The sequence below is a fragment of the Ursus americanus genome, chromosome 6 (genome assembly GCF_024610735.1).
Source record: "Ursus americanus isolate L20-20 chromosome 6, mUrsAme1.1.p, whole genome shotgun sequence".
NCBI classification, from domain to species: domain Eukaryota; kingdom Metazoa; phylum Chordata; class Mammalia; order Carnivora; family Ursidae; genus Ursus; species Ursus americanus.
The window spans coordinates 24,980,675-24,998,189 of record NC_142132.1 but is presented as its reverse complement, the minus strand read 5'-3'; the positions used below and the strand labels follow the sequence as shown (position 1 = coordinate 24,998,189).

Below are 17,515 nucleotides of genomic sequence, written 5' to 3'. Positions count from 1 at the left end.
GTGTATGTCAACTCCCCGCTCAGGGCCGGGCATCCAGAAATGGCTGCCGTTATTATTAGATGTGGATGGCCCATGTGTGCTGGGCGTGTGTCTTATGCTGCTGTTTCGTTCATCCCTGTGGACATGAATATGTGTGTGTGCATGGTACGTGTGTAAATGTGTGATGCCTGGCCCAAGGGGTAGGGAAGGGGTAAGTCTAGGTTTCCTCAGGTCTGGAGTCCCTGCATGTGCCCACAAGTGTATGTGTGTGTCGATGAATGTGCCTTTTTGAGGCCACATGTCTGGGTGCTCATTGTGTCCCCAGGGTCCAGGGTTTCCATAACCTTCCTTCTCCATCTGTTCTGCTGTCAGCCAGGGCGGCTGGGCCTGTGTTACCCTTGCCCACCCCAAACCCTGCCTCATGGAAGGGAGGCCTGGGGGAATGGTTCTCCCAGGACCTGGGTCTCTGGCCTCTGGGAATCTCCACCATATTTGCCCAGAGCCAGCATTTTCTGGGTCTTTATGCAGGAGCCTAGGACCCCAGCCAGGATGGGTGGGAAGGAGAAGAAGCATTTCGAAGGAAGCTGAGGTCCTGCCGTTGGCCCATGGATTCCGAAGGAGGTTGGGGAGGAGTCCCATGGGAGAGGCTGTAATCAGCTGCTGGACTCAGCAGGTTTAAAGAGCTGCTTTATGGAGGTGTATCGACATACGCTCCGCACACGTGTTTAGAGTGTAGAGCTGGGTGGCCTTTTACATGTGTATACACCCGTGAAATCCTCACCACGATTCCAATGGTGAACATACCCATCTTCCCAAGCATTCCCTTGTGCCCCTTGGCAATCCCTCCCTCTCCCCCACCACCCCAGGTGACCTCCAGTCTACTTGTTATCACTAGCCCTTAGCGTGCATTTCCTAGATGGGGACAAATGGGACAGGGTGTAGGCCGGGGGGGTGGGTGTTAAATGGAACAGAGGCCCTGCAGTTACTCCATGGATTGTGTTTGCTTATTTTTTAAAAACTGGCTTATTTCACTCAGCATAATTATTTTGAAATTCATCCATGTTGCCACTCACATCGGTAGTTCGTCCCTTGTTTACTGACGAGTGATATTCCATTGTATAGCTGTACCACAACCTCTAATCCATTTACCCAGCCGATATTTTTTGAGACCAGCAGTCAACCTGTGCCTGAGGCTGGTTTGATCCCAAAGGGCACCTCTCCCAGGCAGGCCACCTGTAGGTTACTTGTGGCCACGCTTTGCCCTTCATCCCAACCGTCCCCTTCCCTGGAATGATCTCCCCTGCTCTGCACCATCCAGGGGCCACCAGCCTCTTCTGGTGTCCTTCCCAGACTGACTGGGTCTCCTCTGAGCAGTCCCAGCCTTCATTTCTTGGTGGCTTTAAAGGCCTTGAGCACTGTTCTGTGATTCCAGTCTGTTCTCTTTAGTGAGAGCAAGGGGAGCTGCTCCTGTTCCAACCCCGCCTCCCACGCACAGGCTGTCTGGCTGGCCATGGACCATGGACACTGCTGTCGGGGGCCCTTTGGGAAGAAGGAAGCAAAGATGCAAAGTGATGCAAACATGGCCTGGGCCAAAGTCTGGGTCTTTGCAGCTCAGGACACTCCTCTCTCCATCTCTCCTCCCTTCCTGTCTTCCTCTCCTTTCTGGAAAGCTCTCCTCGTCTTTAGGGAGTAGAAGACTTCTGAGCAGGCCTGGTGCTGACTGAGCTTTCTGCATTATTAAATCACTGCCTTGGAGGAACCAAACTTTGACACATCCTAGAAGGCCTCTGTCACATTCTGTGGTTTTCTACTTCCCTACCGCCATCTTCCCCAGCCTCCATGTCTCTCTTTCCTCAAGTTGATGGCATAGGGCAGGGGCTGCCCTTCCTGATGGACAGGACACAGATCTTGGGGAAGAAATGAACATCTCTCCTTGTTCCCAGCTGCCAAGACTACATTAACACCACCAGTGCTGCGGATACATGGCTTAGAGCTCCAGCTACCCGTTGTGCCGGGGCAGGGAAATGACTTCCCTAAGGTCACACAGCCATTAGTGACAGACACAAACCACCTGACACCTCGGCCGTCTTCTTTCCTCTCTCTGCCCTTGCTCCTGGACACCAACCTCACATGCTTGTAACGTGCCTTCCCCTGGACCACGCCCTGTGCTGTACTCTGTCCCATTTTGGGGTATGGTAGAGCTCTCTGCAGAAGAAAGCAGCTTGCCTCCCTGGCCAGAGGTTCCTGAGGCGACCCGAGTTCCGTTAGGAAGCCTGGGTGCAGAGGCCCACCTGTGTGCAAGATGTTGTGGGCATGGGCGGTGCGAAGCAGGGAGGCGGCCTGGGGTGGAGGGGGATGGCCCAGAAGGAGGGAAGCGGCCAGGTCCTGGGGCCCACCCACCCTGCGGGTCTCCAGGGCGGCTCCAAGGTCACGTGTTCACTGCGGCTCAGCCTTGTCACCAGCTCCCCTGCCCTCTCCTCCTTCTCCGCTCTTCCAGGAGGCCTTCCTGAGAAGTGAGCTGCCGTTCTGTCCTTTCGGCACTAATCACTGCCTGCCATTCTTATCGTGATTCCTGTGTATATCCTATTTCCTTTCCTGGACTGTTGTGAGAAAGGATCCATGTATGTTTCATGCCTGTATGTCCAGTGCCTAGGACGGGGCTTGGTATTCAGTAGATGCATAATGAATATTTATTGAATAAAATAAATGAGTGGCAGGGCATGGTGGTGGATATTGGTAGTAAATGCTGATTTATCACAAAGGTGGGAGGTGGGAGGTAGATGGTGGGAAATACTGGTGAGTAGCGGTAGCTGGTAGTTGGTGGTGGGAGGTGATGGGTAGAGGACCAGGGCCGAAGGTGATGGATGCCACACGGTGGTAGGTGGTGAAGGCGGCAATAGCAAGAGATGGTAGCAGGAAGATGGTGCCAAAAGGTGCCAGTGGGTGCGTTGCGATGATGGGGGACGTCCTGGGCCGTGGGCAACTTCTGTGCCCCCCCCACCGCCGCTCTGGGGGTCTCTGTCGCACTCTCGACATGGAGGTTTGTTCCTTTGCAGACTCCATCGGGGGCCCCTTCCCTGTCACCTCTCACCGATGCCACCACAAGCAGAAGCACTGCCCTCCGGCGCTGCCCGGCGGGGGACTCCCGGCCACACCACTCCTCTTCCACCCGCACACCAAGGGCTCCCAGATCCTCATGGACCTCAGCCACAAGGCCGTCAAGAGGCAGGCCAGCTTCTGCAATGCCATCACCTTCAGCAACCGCCCGGTGCTCATCTATGAGCAAGTCAGGCTGAAGGTGGGCCCCCCTCCCTGCTCTCTGCGCCTCTCCTGGGCCCCTGAGCCCTCTCGCCCAGCACTGCCTTCTGTTCCGGCCCTTGTAGCACCCAGCCCTTCTCTTCCTCTGTGCTGCCACTTCTGCTCTTCCTCACCCCTCCTCGTGCTCTTCCCTCTTCCTTCTCCTTCCTCAACCTTCCCCGTGGGGCACAGAAGGACTGGGGGAGGGGTGTGGCCAGGGGGACCACAAAGGGTCAGCAGACAGTGGGAAGGCTCCCAGAGGAGAGAGAGAGGAGGCCGGCTGGGCGGTGTGACTCCCCGGGGGAAGTCTGCCGGGGGCGGTCTACTGGGAAGGACGCACCCCCTCCCTGTCGGGCCCCGGCGGGGGAGAGGAGAGGCCGGGCGGGGCAGGGGGTTCCTTCTGAGGCCCTCTTTTCCCATCCAGATCACCAAGAAGCAGTGCTGCTGGAGCGGGGCGCTGCGGCTGGGCTTCACGAGCAAGGACCCGTCCCGCATCCACCCCGACTCGCTGCCCAAGTACGCCTGCCCTGACCTGGTGGCCCAGAGCGGCTTCTGGGCCAAGGCGCTGCCCGAGGAGTTTGCCAACGAGGGCAACATCATCGCTTTCTGGGTGGACAAGAAGGGCCGTGTGTTCTACCGCATCAACGACTCAGCTGCCATGCTGTTCTTCAACGGGGTCCGCACGGCCGACCCGCTCTGGGCCCTGGTGGACGTCTACGGCCTCACGCGGGCCGTCCAGCTGCTGGGTGAGTGCGCGCTCCCTGCGCCCCTGAGGTGCAGACACGCCTCCGGGATCCCCGGGGTCTGGCTGCTCCATCTCATCAGGCATGGGGACCCCTTCCCCAGTGGCAGGGCCCCCGGGCCAAGGGAACGCGGGGACAGCTCGGGGGAGCCTTCGCATGCCCTGCAGAGCGCCCTCGTCCTTCACGCCCACAGCTGGGGCGAGGGGCTCCTGGGTGAGATTCCTGCCGTCCAAGGGCCCTCGGGTTGTGCCTCTGAGCAGCGCGTAATCGTCATCCTAAACGGCAGCCTCACAGACCCTCCACCTCCAGGAAGTAATGAATGTTAATCATCAAAACCTACAGCGTAGTGAGGACTTAGCACGGGCCGGGCACTTCGTTCTTGCTGCTCTCATAGCCACCCGGGAGGCAGACTCCGTTAGTGGGTCCGTGGAGGCGAGACTGAAGCTCAGGGAGGTTGAGTCATTGGCCCGAGGTGCAGCAGGTGAGTGGGGGAGCCATCACACAGTCCCAATGAACCCCTGACCCCTGGGCTCTGCAGCCCCCCAGGAGGCCCATCCCCATCCTAATACTTCCTGCAGGATGTGAGTGAAAGGGTAAGAGGGAGAGCCGAAGGCTCTAGGGTGGCTAAGACTTTTCTGGCTGCCTCTGGGTGCCCAGTGTGAGTAGGGCGGCTTCAGGGGAATGAGAGGGCATTCATCCTGGAGGAGGTAAGGAGGAGCATCAGAAGGCAGCCTGGGGTGCTTAGGTGCCAGGCTTCCTGGTGAGGGCACATGTGACTCTAAAGTGCCAGGGCTGGAAGGGGCCTTGGAGGGTCTCGGGCTTCCTAGGGTCACACACTGAGTTGGTGGCTGAGGTGGGACTAGAATCCAGGTCACCTAAGTCCCACTCTGGGATCGTTCTCAGCTTGCTCGCTTGTGCATGTGTTGGCAAGTGTGTGTGTGTGCGCGCCTACAGAGACTCTGGGTACACATCGGCTCATGGGCGAAGTGGCTGTGTCTCCAGGCAGAGCTGGCAGAAGCCTCAGCTTTCCCATCTATGAAATGGGTTGGTGGGAAGATGAAGGGAAATTCAAGAGGCTGTAAGTAAAGCGCCCCGCTCAGTCAGCGCTCAGCCTGTGCTTGCCGTTCCCAGCTCCCATCCCTGCCCCCCTCCCTGCGGAGAAAACCACCATGGGCGCAGTGGAAAACCTTTTTTTTTTTTCTTTTTTCTTTTTTCTTTTTTTTCGTTCCTTTCTGGCTTCAGAGCCAAGAAACAGTGAAGCTCTTTTCAAAACACCTTCATTTGAGTAAAAAAGACAGTGAAAGTAAAAACAAATGAGTAATTGTCAGAAGCCTTTCTGTTGACTTCCAAACATCAGGAGGCTGTTTTTATTAATTAATAGTTTGGGAACTTTCTGTTTTTCAACTCAGTAACAGTGTTTCTACATTCACGTGGGTAAGTTAAGAGCCTGAAAGCAAGCAGGCTCTTCCAAGTCTTAGTAAGTGAGGAAGGGAGCCCAGGCTGCCCGAGAAGGATCTGCTTTCCTTTCACTCTGTGAAATGGGTACTTATGCGGGGCCTTACCTGCTGGAGGCAGAAAGGGCGGTGGTTATGCCTCTGGGCTATAGAGTCAGACTGACCCAGGTGGCTCCTGGCCCCCCCTGCACTAGCTGCAGGGCCTCAGTTTCCTTATCTGTGAAGCAGGGGTAGGTAATAGTAACTGGTCTCAGGGTTCTTCTGAAGGCTTTAGGAGCCGGGTTACGCGAGGCAGCTGGCATCTAGTAGGTACTCAACAACCGTCGGTCGTCCCCACCCACCCCGGAGAGGGAGAAGCTTAACCCAAGATTCGAGTGAGCACCTTCCGGCTGCGCTGATATCCTAGGGCCTCGCTCTTCCAGGCCCTGGAGTTCCAAAGCCTGCGTTTGTGAAGAGGTCGTGAATACTATGACTTAGCCCAGGGCTGGGCCCCGTGGTGGGAGACAGAAGTGTCCCAGCTCTTAAAAAAAAGGTGTAGTCTTGTTGGGAGGGGGGTAAGGAAATAGGGGCAGCATTCCTTCTTTCCCCTTTCCTAGCAAAGAATGCCTTTTCCTACAGTCCCCAAAGGTCAAAAATCCCACTCTGGCATTAAGGCCCAGCTCAAAAGCCACCTCCTCCCTGAAGCCTTCCGGAGCTGAGTTCTCTTCTCTGTTTCTTGTGTCCCACCGCATGATGCCTGTGTTTTTCTCAGCGCTGAGGCACTGGCTGAGTTTTGGTCCATCCATAGGCCTTGCACAAATCGGGGAAGGCTTTGAGGGTGAATCCATGTCTTTCCCTGCTGGATTTCTCTCCAGAGGAGAACCTTGTGTTTATGGGGGCTCGGCAGGGAAGAGTGGAGGGAAGGGTGGAACTTGTTAGATGAAGGAAAGCGGTGGGGAGTGGGGTAGACCCAGCCTTGCTCGCAGACAGCACAGCCTCACTGCGAGATTAGGGAGACAAAGCCAGCACTCCAGACTCAATCGGGGCATAACCCAGGAGAAGACAGTAAATTGTTTAGTGCTGTGGTCATAGATCCTTTCCATCTGCTGAGATGGTTTCCATCCAGCTATCTCATTTAACCCCACAGCTGGCTCTGGACAGAGTGTTTGTCATCCCCATTTGTCAGGGAGAAAATTGAGACCATGGAAAGCTTGGCTTGCCCATGTGGGGATGTGGCAGGGCTGGGATTTGACCTGGGTGTTCTGATGCCAGAAGCGGTCCCTTCCCCAATAAAGCTCCAGTGCGTTTAAGTATGGAAGGAGGCAGTCGGTCAGAGGAGGTGGAGGTCAGTGAGGGAGGATGGAGTCCAGGAAGGTGTCTTGGAGAAGGGGGCTGAGGCTGGGCCTAGAAGTTCCAGGAAGGGCTGGAGAGGGGGTGGTGAAGGGGACATGGCAGGTGAGATGGGGCTTCCAAACCTCAGGGGCCTAGAGAGTGGCCTGGAGAGTGATCTGCTGGGGCACAGCCCAGGAGGTCTCACCAGGCCCGGCCCTGTTACCCCTCTTGGACTATAAATGGGTTTTCACCCAGTATTTTCAGTTGCGTGTGGCTCTTTCAGCAGGCTCCTCTCTGTACCTCGGGTAAGGCCGAGGCCCCAGCAGATCCCTGTCTGAGCTGTAAATCACCGTAATCCCTGGGTGTTTTCAAACACTGATGATGGCCCCTGAATTCAATTAGCAGATTAAACTATCTCTTTGTTTTGTTCTTCCTAAAATGATTTCTTTTTTGTGTAAAAACAAGAGATATTCATCCAAGATATTTTCAGAGGTAGGCACACTGCTCTATGCCCTCATTCGGTGGCCTCCCCTCTGGGATGCACTTACTGCCCTATATAGTCCCAGGGTCAGTCTCCGTCCCTGTCCTCCTCACTGCCAACCCCCCAGCCTCCCACCACCGTGGCTCGGACCCCCCCAGTGCCTTTGGCTTTCCCTGCGCTCCCTCCTCAGCCAGCTTTGACTTTCTCCATCCCCTGAGAGGTCGCTCTTTGCCTTGGCAACACTGAAGATGGGCTTTCTTTCCTGAGGCGATTGCCCCCCAAACCAGTGTCTCATCTTTAGGGACTTCCTGCTAGGCCTGACCCCTCCCTTCCTTCTTGTCTCTGGGACCCATGGCCCAAACTCTCCAAACCTGTTCTTCAGATCAGAGATATCCTGAGGTACCTGCACCTAGCAGATGTGCAAGTCAGGCCATGGACTGTTTGGCTGTCTCTCCTGAGAGAGTGCAGGCAGGGGCTGGGGTCTGTCCCTGAGTGACAGCTCCAGGGGGGTGCCCCATCCCACCCCCCACTGCCCTTACATAAGCCAGGCCCACTGGCGCCCACACCGTGGCCCCTGCAGGCCTGCCTTGTGCCTTCCAGGGTCCCTGATCTGCTGGAGTTCAGGAGGTCACCTCTTGCCTCGGGGTGCCCTGGCCCAAGCCTGGGCTGGTATTTCCAAGAATAACAGCTTCCTACCTCCAGGAAGAGGGACATGCCAGCAACCAAATAAACACAAGTTTTATGGGGTGATTAATACTTGGAGAGATAAGCTCCTCTCCCAGTTCTTCAAGGTCTCCGTGCTCCTTTCAGAAACGTTGGCTCGGGAAGAGCAGCTCTGTGGGTCCCGGAAGAAAGCTGGTGAGCCAAGGCTTCACCTATAGGGTCTCTTGATACCCCTGTGTGCCCAGCACAGCCTAGGTACTGTGCGGGGGCGGGGGGGACACAAGAATGGAAAACCCAGCCCCCTCCTTGAAGAATGTTTATTTTGGGGGACACACCATCTAACTGCTCGGAGGAGACCTAAATCCAATTCTACAGGAAATGTGGCTGAAGAGTAAGACCGTGTGTCGGGGGTGGTACAGCTGGGGAGCAATCCAGGACTTTCTGTAGGAGATGAGTTTCGAGTCAGGAGCCAAACAAGGTGAAACGAAGGGACTGACTGGGGAGGAACAGTTCGGGCCGGACACGAAGGGTGTGCATAGGCACGAAAGTGGGAAATCAGCCGTCAGGGAACAGAACTTTCAAGGGAGGGAGCAAAGTGAAGAGGTGGTAGGTGACTTGGGGAGAAGGAGGTGTGTACAGGTGGGGGTGTGTGCAGGCACCACAGGGGAGAGAGCCATGAAAGCAGAAAGTTTCTGGTGGCTTCTGTGCTGTCAAGTCTTTCCAAAGGAGAAGATGTGGCCCAGAGATGGGAGAGGGCCTGCCCAAATTCTCGCAGCTAGTCAGAAGCCAGGCTGGGCCTGGGATTCCCATCTCCCAGGCTGAACTGGGCGTCAGGTCAGTGTGAGAAGACATCACCACATCAGAATGGCTGTGGCTGAGCTCAGGAGGGCATTAGGGGGCCACTGAGGGTGGGCTCCCAAGGGCTCATGGCATTCTGCTTCATCCCAACCTGGGCAGAGGTTCCCCAGCCCTGATAATAGCCTTGCCTCCTGAGGAGGGAGACGTATGGAGACCCTCGGGGAGGGCGGCTTTCGGAGAGGCAGGCTGCTGCTTAGCGGGTGTGGGCTGGTGGGCCAGCCTGGCTTCCCTGCAGTGAGGAGCCTGGGTCCACTCTGGAGATAAGGCCCTGGGTCAGGTCTCCCGTTCAGGGTGTGGCTCGGCCCGGCGGCACGAGGAGTGTGAACCGTGCTGGCCGGCAGAGGACCGCACTGCCATCTGGGGTTTCCGCTTCCCAGGCTAAACCAATATTTACCTTCAGCTGTGGCTGCCAGGGGCTGAGAGGCAAATATTAGTTTAAGGAGGCCGAGCGATGCTCTGGGGCTGGGGGAAAGGGCTGAGGATGCTGATGACGATTTCTTCCTTTTCGATAGTTTTCATTTCTTCTTCATTAAAATAAAATTTTGTTGTTCCTCCTGCCTCAGAGACACCAATTCTGCTAATGATATCAGAGTTCAACACCAAGCCCTCCCCTCCACCAGGAAGCCTTCCCTGACCCCTCCTGTTCCCATGACCTTCCTTGCTCCTGATCACCTGAGGCACGTGGAGGTCTAGGTGGCACCAGTGGTTCCGCGTCACGTACTGTCCTGCTCCTTAAGAAGATAGCTTAAATCCTTTATATATATCATAAAGAAAGTTATTATTGTACCCATTTCGCAGATAAGGAAACAGGTTCAGAGAGGTCTGATAACTTGCCCAAGGTCACACAGCTTGGGAGAACTGGGCCTTGGGCCCAGGAGCGTGGGCTATATTACTTCCTAGATTTTCTAAATAGGAGTCTACCTGGTCCTCCTGCTAAGTCTGGGTACCTCCCCAGGGTGGGGAGTTGGCCGTCCTACATCTTCCAGGGTGGAGCTCGTGAGAGCTCAGGGCGTCAGGGATCAGCTGCACATGCTGGGCACAGATAGGTCACCAGAGCCCCAGCAGTGCTGGCCGGGGAAGTGGGGGGTGCCCAGCAATCTGCTTCAGCGGTGAGTCGGCCTGCTTCATGGTTCTCTGAAGGCGCCTGAGGGCTTCGTCTGGTTCTTTTGTTCATAGTGCACTCTGGTTTTTTGGTTTTGTTTTGTTTTAACCAGAATGAATATATGAAAAGTGCAATCATATATGATTAGCAATATTAGACTGTTTCTAATATCCAGAAATGGCAGTTTCAGATTTTCCACCTAGTATCTCTTTGGCTCAAGACACAGTTTTGAGGAGCTTAGAGAGAGCTGGGGGGCCCAGGGCAGGGCGTGTATAGCAGAGGAGCTGGGGCCTTGTGGTATTGGGGACAAAGCCCTCATTTCAGAAGCAGGAGACTTGATTGAATCAAGACTTGACATGACTCAGTAGCTGTGAGCAAGCCTTCCAGCCTCTCTGTGCCCCAACTGCCCCATCTGTCATTTGGACATAATTATACATGTGCCATTTACCTCTCAGAGTCTGTGAGGCTCATGGATGTGTAAAAGTGTTTACACAAATGGCAAGGGCTGCTGTTCGTAGGTTAAAAGGGAATACTTAATTTAAAAATCCCACCAAATAGACAACTCCCAAGCCAGTCCTCTCCTTAGAAGAGGAAGCCTTGAAACCAAGTCCCTGTATCTGGGTGAAATTGAAACCATGCTGTCTAAATTGTTTCTTGGAACAAGATCTATGGTTCTCCGGCTGGGTTCCTTGGAACACTGGGGTTCCAGAGGCATCTTTGAGGCAGCTGAGTTGGCAGCTCTGTGGCCTCCTCTTGGACTTCAACCAGAGCTTTTGGTTCTGTTGGACAAAAGGATTTAACAGCTTAAAAAAAAAAGTTTGAGAACCACAAGACCAGATGAGTCTAAGAATCTATATGTCTAAGATTCTCTGTCTTGAAGATTCCAAAAATCTTGGAGTCTGTGACTCCAAGTATTTCTGGGACATTCTACCCTTCCCTCCATGAGCCTCACAAAGTATTTGTTTCTCCTAGCTTTCCTGTGGTTGGGTTTATATGGAGAGGGTGGAGGTGGGTGTGGGTTTCCAGGGTGCTGCCCAGAGGGGTGGAGAAATCCCTTACCCGTCCAAGCCATGTCCCCACCCTTGGGGCTCCTTCCCCTGCCCCATGCCAGGTGCTGACCAACAGGAGGATGTTTATGGAGACAGTAAATGGGCCAGCAACGCCTTCCAAACAGCGGCCGGCAGGTGCTCGCTAGCCGGCCTGCTGCCGCGGGCCAACCCATGGCTAAAGATTAGCCAGCGTTCCGGATGTAAGAATCTAAACCAACAAGACTCGGGCTGATGGCAAGCTCTGCTTCAAAGGAGCCCCTTGCTTGCCCCCGAGGGCCTCGGCACCAGTGCCCAGGCCCTGCCTTGGTTGCCCTGCACTGGCTGGCAACATGTGGAAGGGCCCAGTGGGTCCCTGGCCAGAGCTGGCCCCGTTGCCCTCAGTCTGGACCCTCCTCTCCTCCCATCCCTTCCTTTCCTTTCTCCCCCTGGCCTTGCTCAGATTGTTCTCCGGGAATTTGCTAGTGCAGTTTTCCCACTGAGTGCCTCTCACTTCTGTCTGTCAGTCCAAACTCTCTTGTCCTTCAGGGCCCAGGTCAAATCTTGTTTCTTCCAAGAGGCTGTCTCTGACTCACTGTGAAACAGGACGGGGACCTCAGCCTCTGTCGGAGAGCATGATCCCAAAAGGGACATTTACCCTAAAGAAGAGAAGGCTCAGAGGGGGCGTCAAGGGGTGGATGTGGGTCCCCTCTGGATCCGTGCAAGGACAGCTTTTCTAACAGTTATAGTTGTTCAGAGATAGCAGACAGATAGCTTTGGAATGTGGTGAGCTCCTTGTCCCCAGGGGCATTCTAGGCAAGGCTGGGTGAGAACTTGGCAGAGAGATGGATTTCCTCTAGAGGCATTAAGAATTTTGTAAGGAAATTACATTCAAATATTTTCATGCCTCCAAGCTTTGACCCCCCCACAGCCTACTGGCTTCTTGGGGCCCAGGTGCTGGCTTCTCCTCTCTAGCCACTGCCGAGGCCTGGGCACACAGCGGGTCAGTGAGTGGGTGACCCGAGTACTACCTTGATGGGAGGAAACCCGTGCCCTGGCCTCGCTGCCCTTGTGGGGCCTGGTTTCTGCCCTGGCGCAAAGGATCTGTTCCGCGGGTGTGCCCCCCCACCCCCGCCCCGGGCCAGGAGCTGAAGACTGACAAATTCCTTCCCGAAAGAGGGGACACTGAGAGGGGAGCCAGCTGAGCAGCGTCTCCTGTGGCCTTGTGCCACTCCCCACTCCGGGTCCCAGCATGAACACCTCCAAAGTGGCAGCCGTGTGTCCCAGGCCCGGATGGTAGAGCTTGTTGCTTCCGATTGGGCCGCCCCATTGCTTGGGGTTACAGGTTGCCCTCTGCCCTTTCTCCAAGCTGTGACGCTGGGCTGGGGTTGGTCCCAGGGCACTCTCCCGTGGCTTTGGGGGCCTGGATCCTTCCTGGCTTTCGGTCAGCTCTGACCTCTGCTGCCCCTTCTGCACAGGGCACCCTGCCCGGCCCCTCCGTCTCCAGTGTCGTCTATTTCCGGGGACACCGAGGGGATGGTTATTTTGGAGCTTGCTGGCGGCCTGCGGCTGCTGCTGACCCTGAGGGGCGGCCTGGCTGGGAGAGGACATACTTGGGCTGGGCACTGGCCCCGGGGATTCCATTTTTAGCTGTTTCCCAGCATCTCCTGTACCTTTTCTCCCAACTCCTTCAAGATTTCAAGCAAGGCCAAAGGGGTCATTTTTCTGCCCCTCCTCCTCTCTCCCTACCCCCTGCTGTTTCTCCTTCCTTCTCTTCTTTCTCCTCTAATCTCCACGTTGTAGCTTCTCCTGATGTCATTCATGACGGGTGTGAAGTCCTACAATCAGGTGCAGAATGTTCGTTGCCTGGTGCAGGGGACCTGTTGTTGACAAACAACCTGAGTAGGCACCGGTGTCTGAAGTTATCAAGTACCTAGGTCCCAGGGGCTCCCTACCCTGCCTCCGACCCCCACGTCATCATCACAATACAGTTGTGATTACCCCCATTCTCTAGCTGAGTGACCTGAGGCTGGGAGGAAAGTTGATTCAAGTGCTGGCTTGGGCATTTAAACCCAGGCCTGTATCCCCCCAGAGCCCATGCACTTTCTTCTGAGCCCTGGGGCGTGTAAACAATAACAGAGGCTCATATTAACCTCGTGATTATTACTCTCCTAGGTGCCCTCTGTAGCTTACCGCATTTGGACTTCACAGCCTCCCTTCTGAGCGGAGTATTAGAACGCAGATTTTATTCATCTTAGTAAATGCTGATTTCACGGCTGAAGAAGAGAGGCCCAGGGAGGTTAAGCTATTTATCTAAGGTGACATGACCAGGAAATGGTGCAACCAGGATTTGAACCCAGGCTGAGGACTTCAAAATCCTTATACTTAACTGTGCTTGTATTCTGCCTACCAGTATATGGATTTGGGTTACTAAAAACTCCCAAATGCTCTTAGGTTACATTATGAGAAGTACAGTGTAAATGTCAAGGGAGGTGGTGGCCACACTGTGCCTTGAGCTAGTCAGGGCACATCTGGAGTACTGAGTCTGGTTCTGTTCATTGTCTAAGAGATGGGAAGGTGTGTGGTGAGTCTGAGTATTCCCTAAGGGAAGTTGTTTTTTCCACGGGGCTGCCCCAGAAGGTAGTATTGGCACAGAAGGGCATTGAAGCTGAGAACTAAATCTATCCAAGATATCCTTGGATACAGGGAGGTAGATTTCAGTCTAAGAGAAGGAGTCGCTTTCTTAGAGGAGCTTAGCAGTGGCTCGGGTCTGGGAGGCCCAGTAGCAGGCATATTCAGGTACAGAAGGACCACTGAACGGGCAGAGCTCAGGGGAGCACACATCCAACCCCATTCAGAAATCTGTGTTCACGGTCTGGCCAGCTCCATGGGCCCTGGGCTGATTGTCCTGAGTGTGTGTGGGGTGGGGTGGGGAGAGGAGTGTGGGGGTGCACATGTGTGCGAGCCCTGTGACAGACTTCTTCCTATAGGCTCTGACTGGGCATCTCTGAACCTTTTTTGTTTTCTAGTCACCCTGCTGTCCCTGTCCCTTCCTCTCCATCTCCAACCCTGGAGTCCTCTAGGGCTAGTGCCTGCAATTCCTGAAGGGTGGGGAGCAGGGGCTGTTTCCTGGGCCCCCCAGTCAGCCCACAGCCTGTCCCAGGTCCCCACGACTGTCTCTCAGGCCTCCTCCTCCTGTTCGGGCCTCCTTGCCTCTGCCTCTCTGCAGCCCCCAGCCTCCCTGCACCATCACTGTCACAGAGTCAATTCCCTGGAATAATCGCATTTTCCAGTTGGCTCCCTCCTTCTTGCCAAGCATGATGCTGGGAAATCCCAACCAGCCAGGCCCCAAGAGGCTTCTCCAGAGAGGCAGGGGGTTTGGGGGAAGGGCCCAGCACCCTCTCCTTGCCGGGGCCCTAACAGCACTGTTCCTAGAAGGGGCAGGGGGAGAACAAAAACAAGGAGCCTTTAGAGACTGTCTCTAGATTCAGCTGGAGCTGAATTCTGGCCTCAGCTGCCCATAGCAGTCCAGTCCTCCAAGCTTTGCTTTCACACTGAACACCCCAGCTATCCTTACCCAGGTCTTGGAGAGAAAGCACAGATTCTCCCTTGGGGAGGCTCGGAGAAAAGGCTCCCAGGGAAGGATTGGCCCATGATGTGGTCTACAGTGGCACTAGCCAAATCTGGGGACTATGAGAGCTTGAAAGCGAAGAATGTGATGTCGGGAGTTGGACAGACCTTGCTTCAGTCTTGGATCTGCCACTTGGTGGCTGTCACACCACATCTCTGAGCTTTATCTCCATAATGGGAACACTTCCATGGATGTTTTAAGGATGAAATGCAGGGGTAATTCATCATGCATAACTTTTATTATAAATGATAGGACTCCATAAAGTAGGACATAGCACAGCCATTAAAAAAATATGGTGTTGGAAACATGGTTATTGGCATGGAAGGGTGTTCGGGACATAGTAAGTGGAAAAGCTAGTCTTGAGAAGGAAATCTGTATAGCAGTGTTCTTAGCCTGGAGTCCATGCCCATGGATGGCTTTATGGGATTCACAGATGTCCTGAAATTATCCACAGAATTTAGGAAGAATATGTGTTTTTCTGAGGACATAGGTCAAAGTTACCACATTTTCAAAGAGATTTGTTACCCATAAAAGGTTAAAAAGTTTATATAGCATGATTTGGTTTTCGTATTAGAAAAAGTAACAGAAGAATATATTGGGGGGGAAAAGCTCAAGGTCCTCACCCAAGTATTAAGAGTATTTTTCCCCGGATGGTGGGTTGAGAGGTGATTCTTTTTTCTTTTTGCTGAACTGTCTTTTCTACAAAATAGTCTTACTTGTATGATTAAAAAGAGAAAAGGGTTGATTTCCAGTGAAGTAACTTTCAAAAGGAAATCCTGGATAAATTTACTTAAGTTCTCTCAGCCTCCGTGTCCTTCTGCTCCAGAGGATCTATTGTTAGGATAAGATGAGACAACTTATGCCAAGAGTTCTTCTGGGGAAGTGGGTTCCCTCTGACCTTCCAGAGGGGTAGGATGTCCGCAGTGCATTCAACAAATATTTACTGCTGTTGACTCAAGTGCTCAGCGCTGTTTTAGCTGCTGGGGATCAAAACGGAGGGCCCAGGAGTTAAGTTAATAATTAATAATAATAATAATAACAACAACAACAACTTTCATAAGTGTGCCATGTAGAAGGAATGTTTTTAATTTCTGTGTCCCTCCTTCCAGCGCTGATCCTTTGCTTAAACAAATAGATGTCCAGCGTAACTTTGTTTCTAACCCTAAGTTTGTTTTCCCGACCCTGCGCCTGCCTCTTCCGTGCCGTTCACGAAGCCGTCGGTATTTCACGGCGCAGCCGGAACGGCTGGCGGGAGGAAGCGCGCAGGTTCCGGGCCGGTGCCCCGGCGTGGCCCGCGTAACGGTCGCCCTGTCTCTCCCCCTCCCTGGCCGCAGACAGCGAGCTGGTGCTTCCGGACTGCCTGCGACCGCGCTCCTTCACCGCCTTGCGGCGGCCGTCCCTGCGACACGACGCCGACGAGGCGCGCCTCTCCGTGAGCCTGTGCGACCTCAACGTGCCGGGCGCCGACGGCGACGAGGCCGCGCCAGCCGCCGGCTGCCCTATCCCGCAGAACTCGCTCAACTCGCAGCACAGCCGCGCGCTGCCCGCGCAACTTGACGGCGACCTGCGTTTCCACGCGCTGCGTGCCGGGGCGCACGTGCGCATCCTGGACGAGCAGACGGTGGCGCGCCTGGAGCACGGGCGCGACGAGCGCGCGCTCGTCTTCACCAGCCGGCCCGTGCGCGTGGCCGAGACCATCTTCGTCAAGGTCACGCGCTCCGGCGCCGCGCGGCCCGGCGCGCTCTCCTTCGGCGTCACCACGTGTGACCCCGGCACGCTGCGGCCCGCGGATCTGCCCTTCAGCCCCGAGGCCCTGGTGGACCGCAAGGAGTTCTGGGCCGTGTGCCGCGTGCCCGGGCCTCTGCACAGCGGCGACATCCTGGGCCTGGTGGTCAACGCCGACGGCGAGCTGCACCTCAGCCACAACGGCGCCGCGGCCGGCATGCAGCTGTGCGTGGACGCCTCGCAGCCGCTCTGGATGCTCTTCGGCCTGCACGGAGCCGTCACGCAGATCCGCATCCTCGGTGAGTGCCTCCCCCGACGGCCCCTCCGGCAGACCCAGCACCGTGCCTTTCCTGGAGGCCCGGCCCATCCGGGAAATCGGGGAAAGAAAAGAGGGCCAGTGCGCCCGCCCCACTGCCTCGTGCGGTCTTGCCACCGAGTCCCGGGCACCGAAATGAGTCCTGGGCCGGACTCCATCGGCTAGGCCTTGGCCTCCAGTCTCACCAGACGCATCCTGGGGGCGGGCAGAAAAGTGTGGATCACTGACTTTCACTCCCAGACTCTGATTAACCCGTGTCCCCACAGATGCATAAACAGACCAGTGACCACTTAAAAATGAGAAAAAAGGTTTTCACCAGCAATTAACTTTCTGAGGCTCAGTTTCCGTTTCTCCGAAATGGGAATTAAAGTGTCTGCCTCTTAAGGATGGCTGTGGGTCTGGATAAGAAAGTTTGGTATATCGGTAGCCAAGGTGTTTGTGCAGCGTGGTGCCTGGGTTGGGAGCCGATGGGGAATCTCTTGAGCAGAGGGCCTTGGAGACGATGGGGTTGCAGAGGTCTGGGCCTTTCTTTCCTGGGTTTGAATGGACAGAGTTTGAATGGACTGGTGTGTGGCCTTGTGAAAGTTACGTTTCTCAGAGTGTTCTGTGAGAAAAAGTGGGGGATTCTTTACTGCAGAACTTCTCAGAGCCTTTAATATGCAGTGTGAATCTTTAAGGAGGGGGGGTGGTGGTGGTTATGGTGTACAGCTTTTTCTAAACTAATTTGACCAGAAATCTTTTTTTCACAAAGCATCTCCAGGGACCTCTGTTTCCCCAGAGTGCACAGGTATTCATACTTTGCAAGAGCTGGCCTTCTAATCAGCTGCAGTAGACTGGGCTAGTTCCATTAGATTCTCTAGGAGGACCTAGTACAGATTTTTGAATCCCACCTGCAGAGATTTTGATTCTGTAGATGTTGGATAAGTCCTG

General features: G+C 54.8%; 1 protein-coding gene across 8 annotated transcripts in view; it reads left to right on the top strand.

Moving 5' to 3' along the window:
* Positions 1-17,515, top strand: part of NEURL1 (neuralized E3 ubiquitin protein ligase 1) — a 76,988-nt gene that overhangs the window by 53,906 nt on the left and 5,567 nt on the right. For 7 of the 8 annotated variants that reach the window (XM_045803037.2, XM_087862738.1, XM_087862737.1 and 4 more), the window contains 3 exons: positions 3,036-3,277; positions 3,701-4,022; positions 15,879-16,568. In XM_045803037.2, coding sequence (XP_045658993.1) covers positions 3,036-3,277; positions 3,701-4,022; positions 15,879-16,568 — 1,254 coding nt within the window. Of the gene's footprint in view, positions 1-2; positions 2,493-3,035; positions 3,278-3,700; positions 4,023-15,878; positions 16,569-17,515 lie in introns of those variants that run through there. The other variant, XM_087862736.1, reaches the window with a different exon arrangement.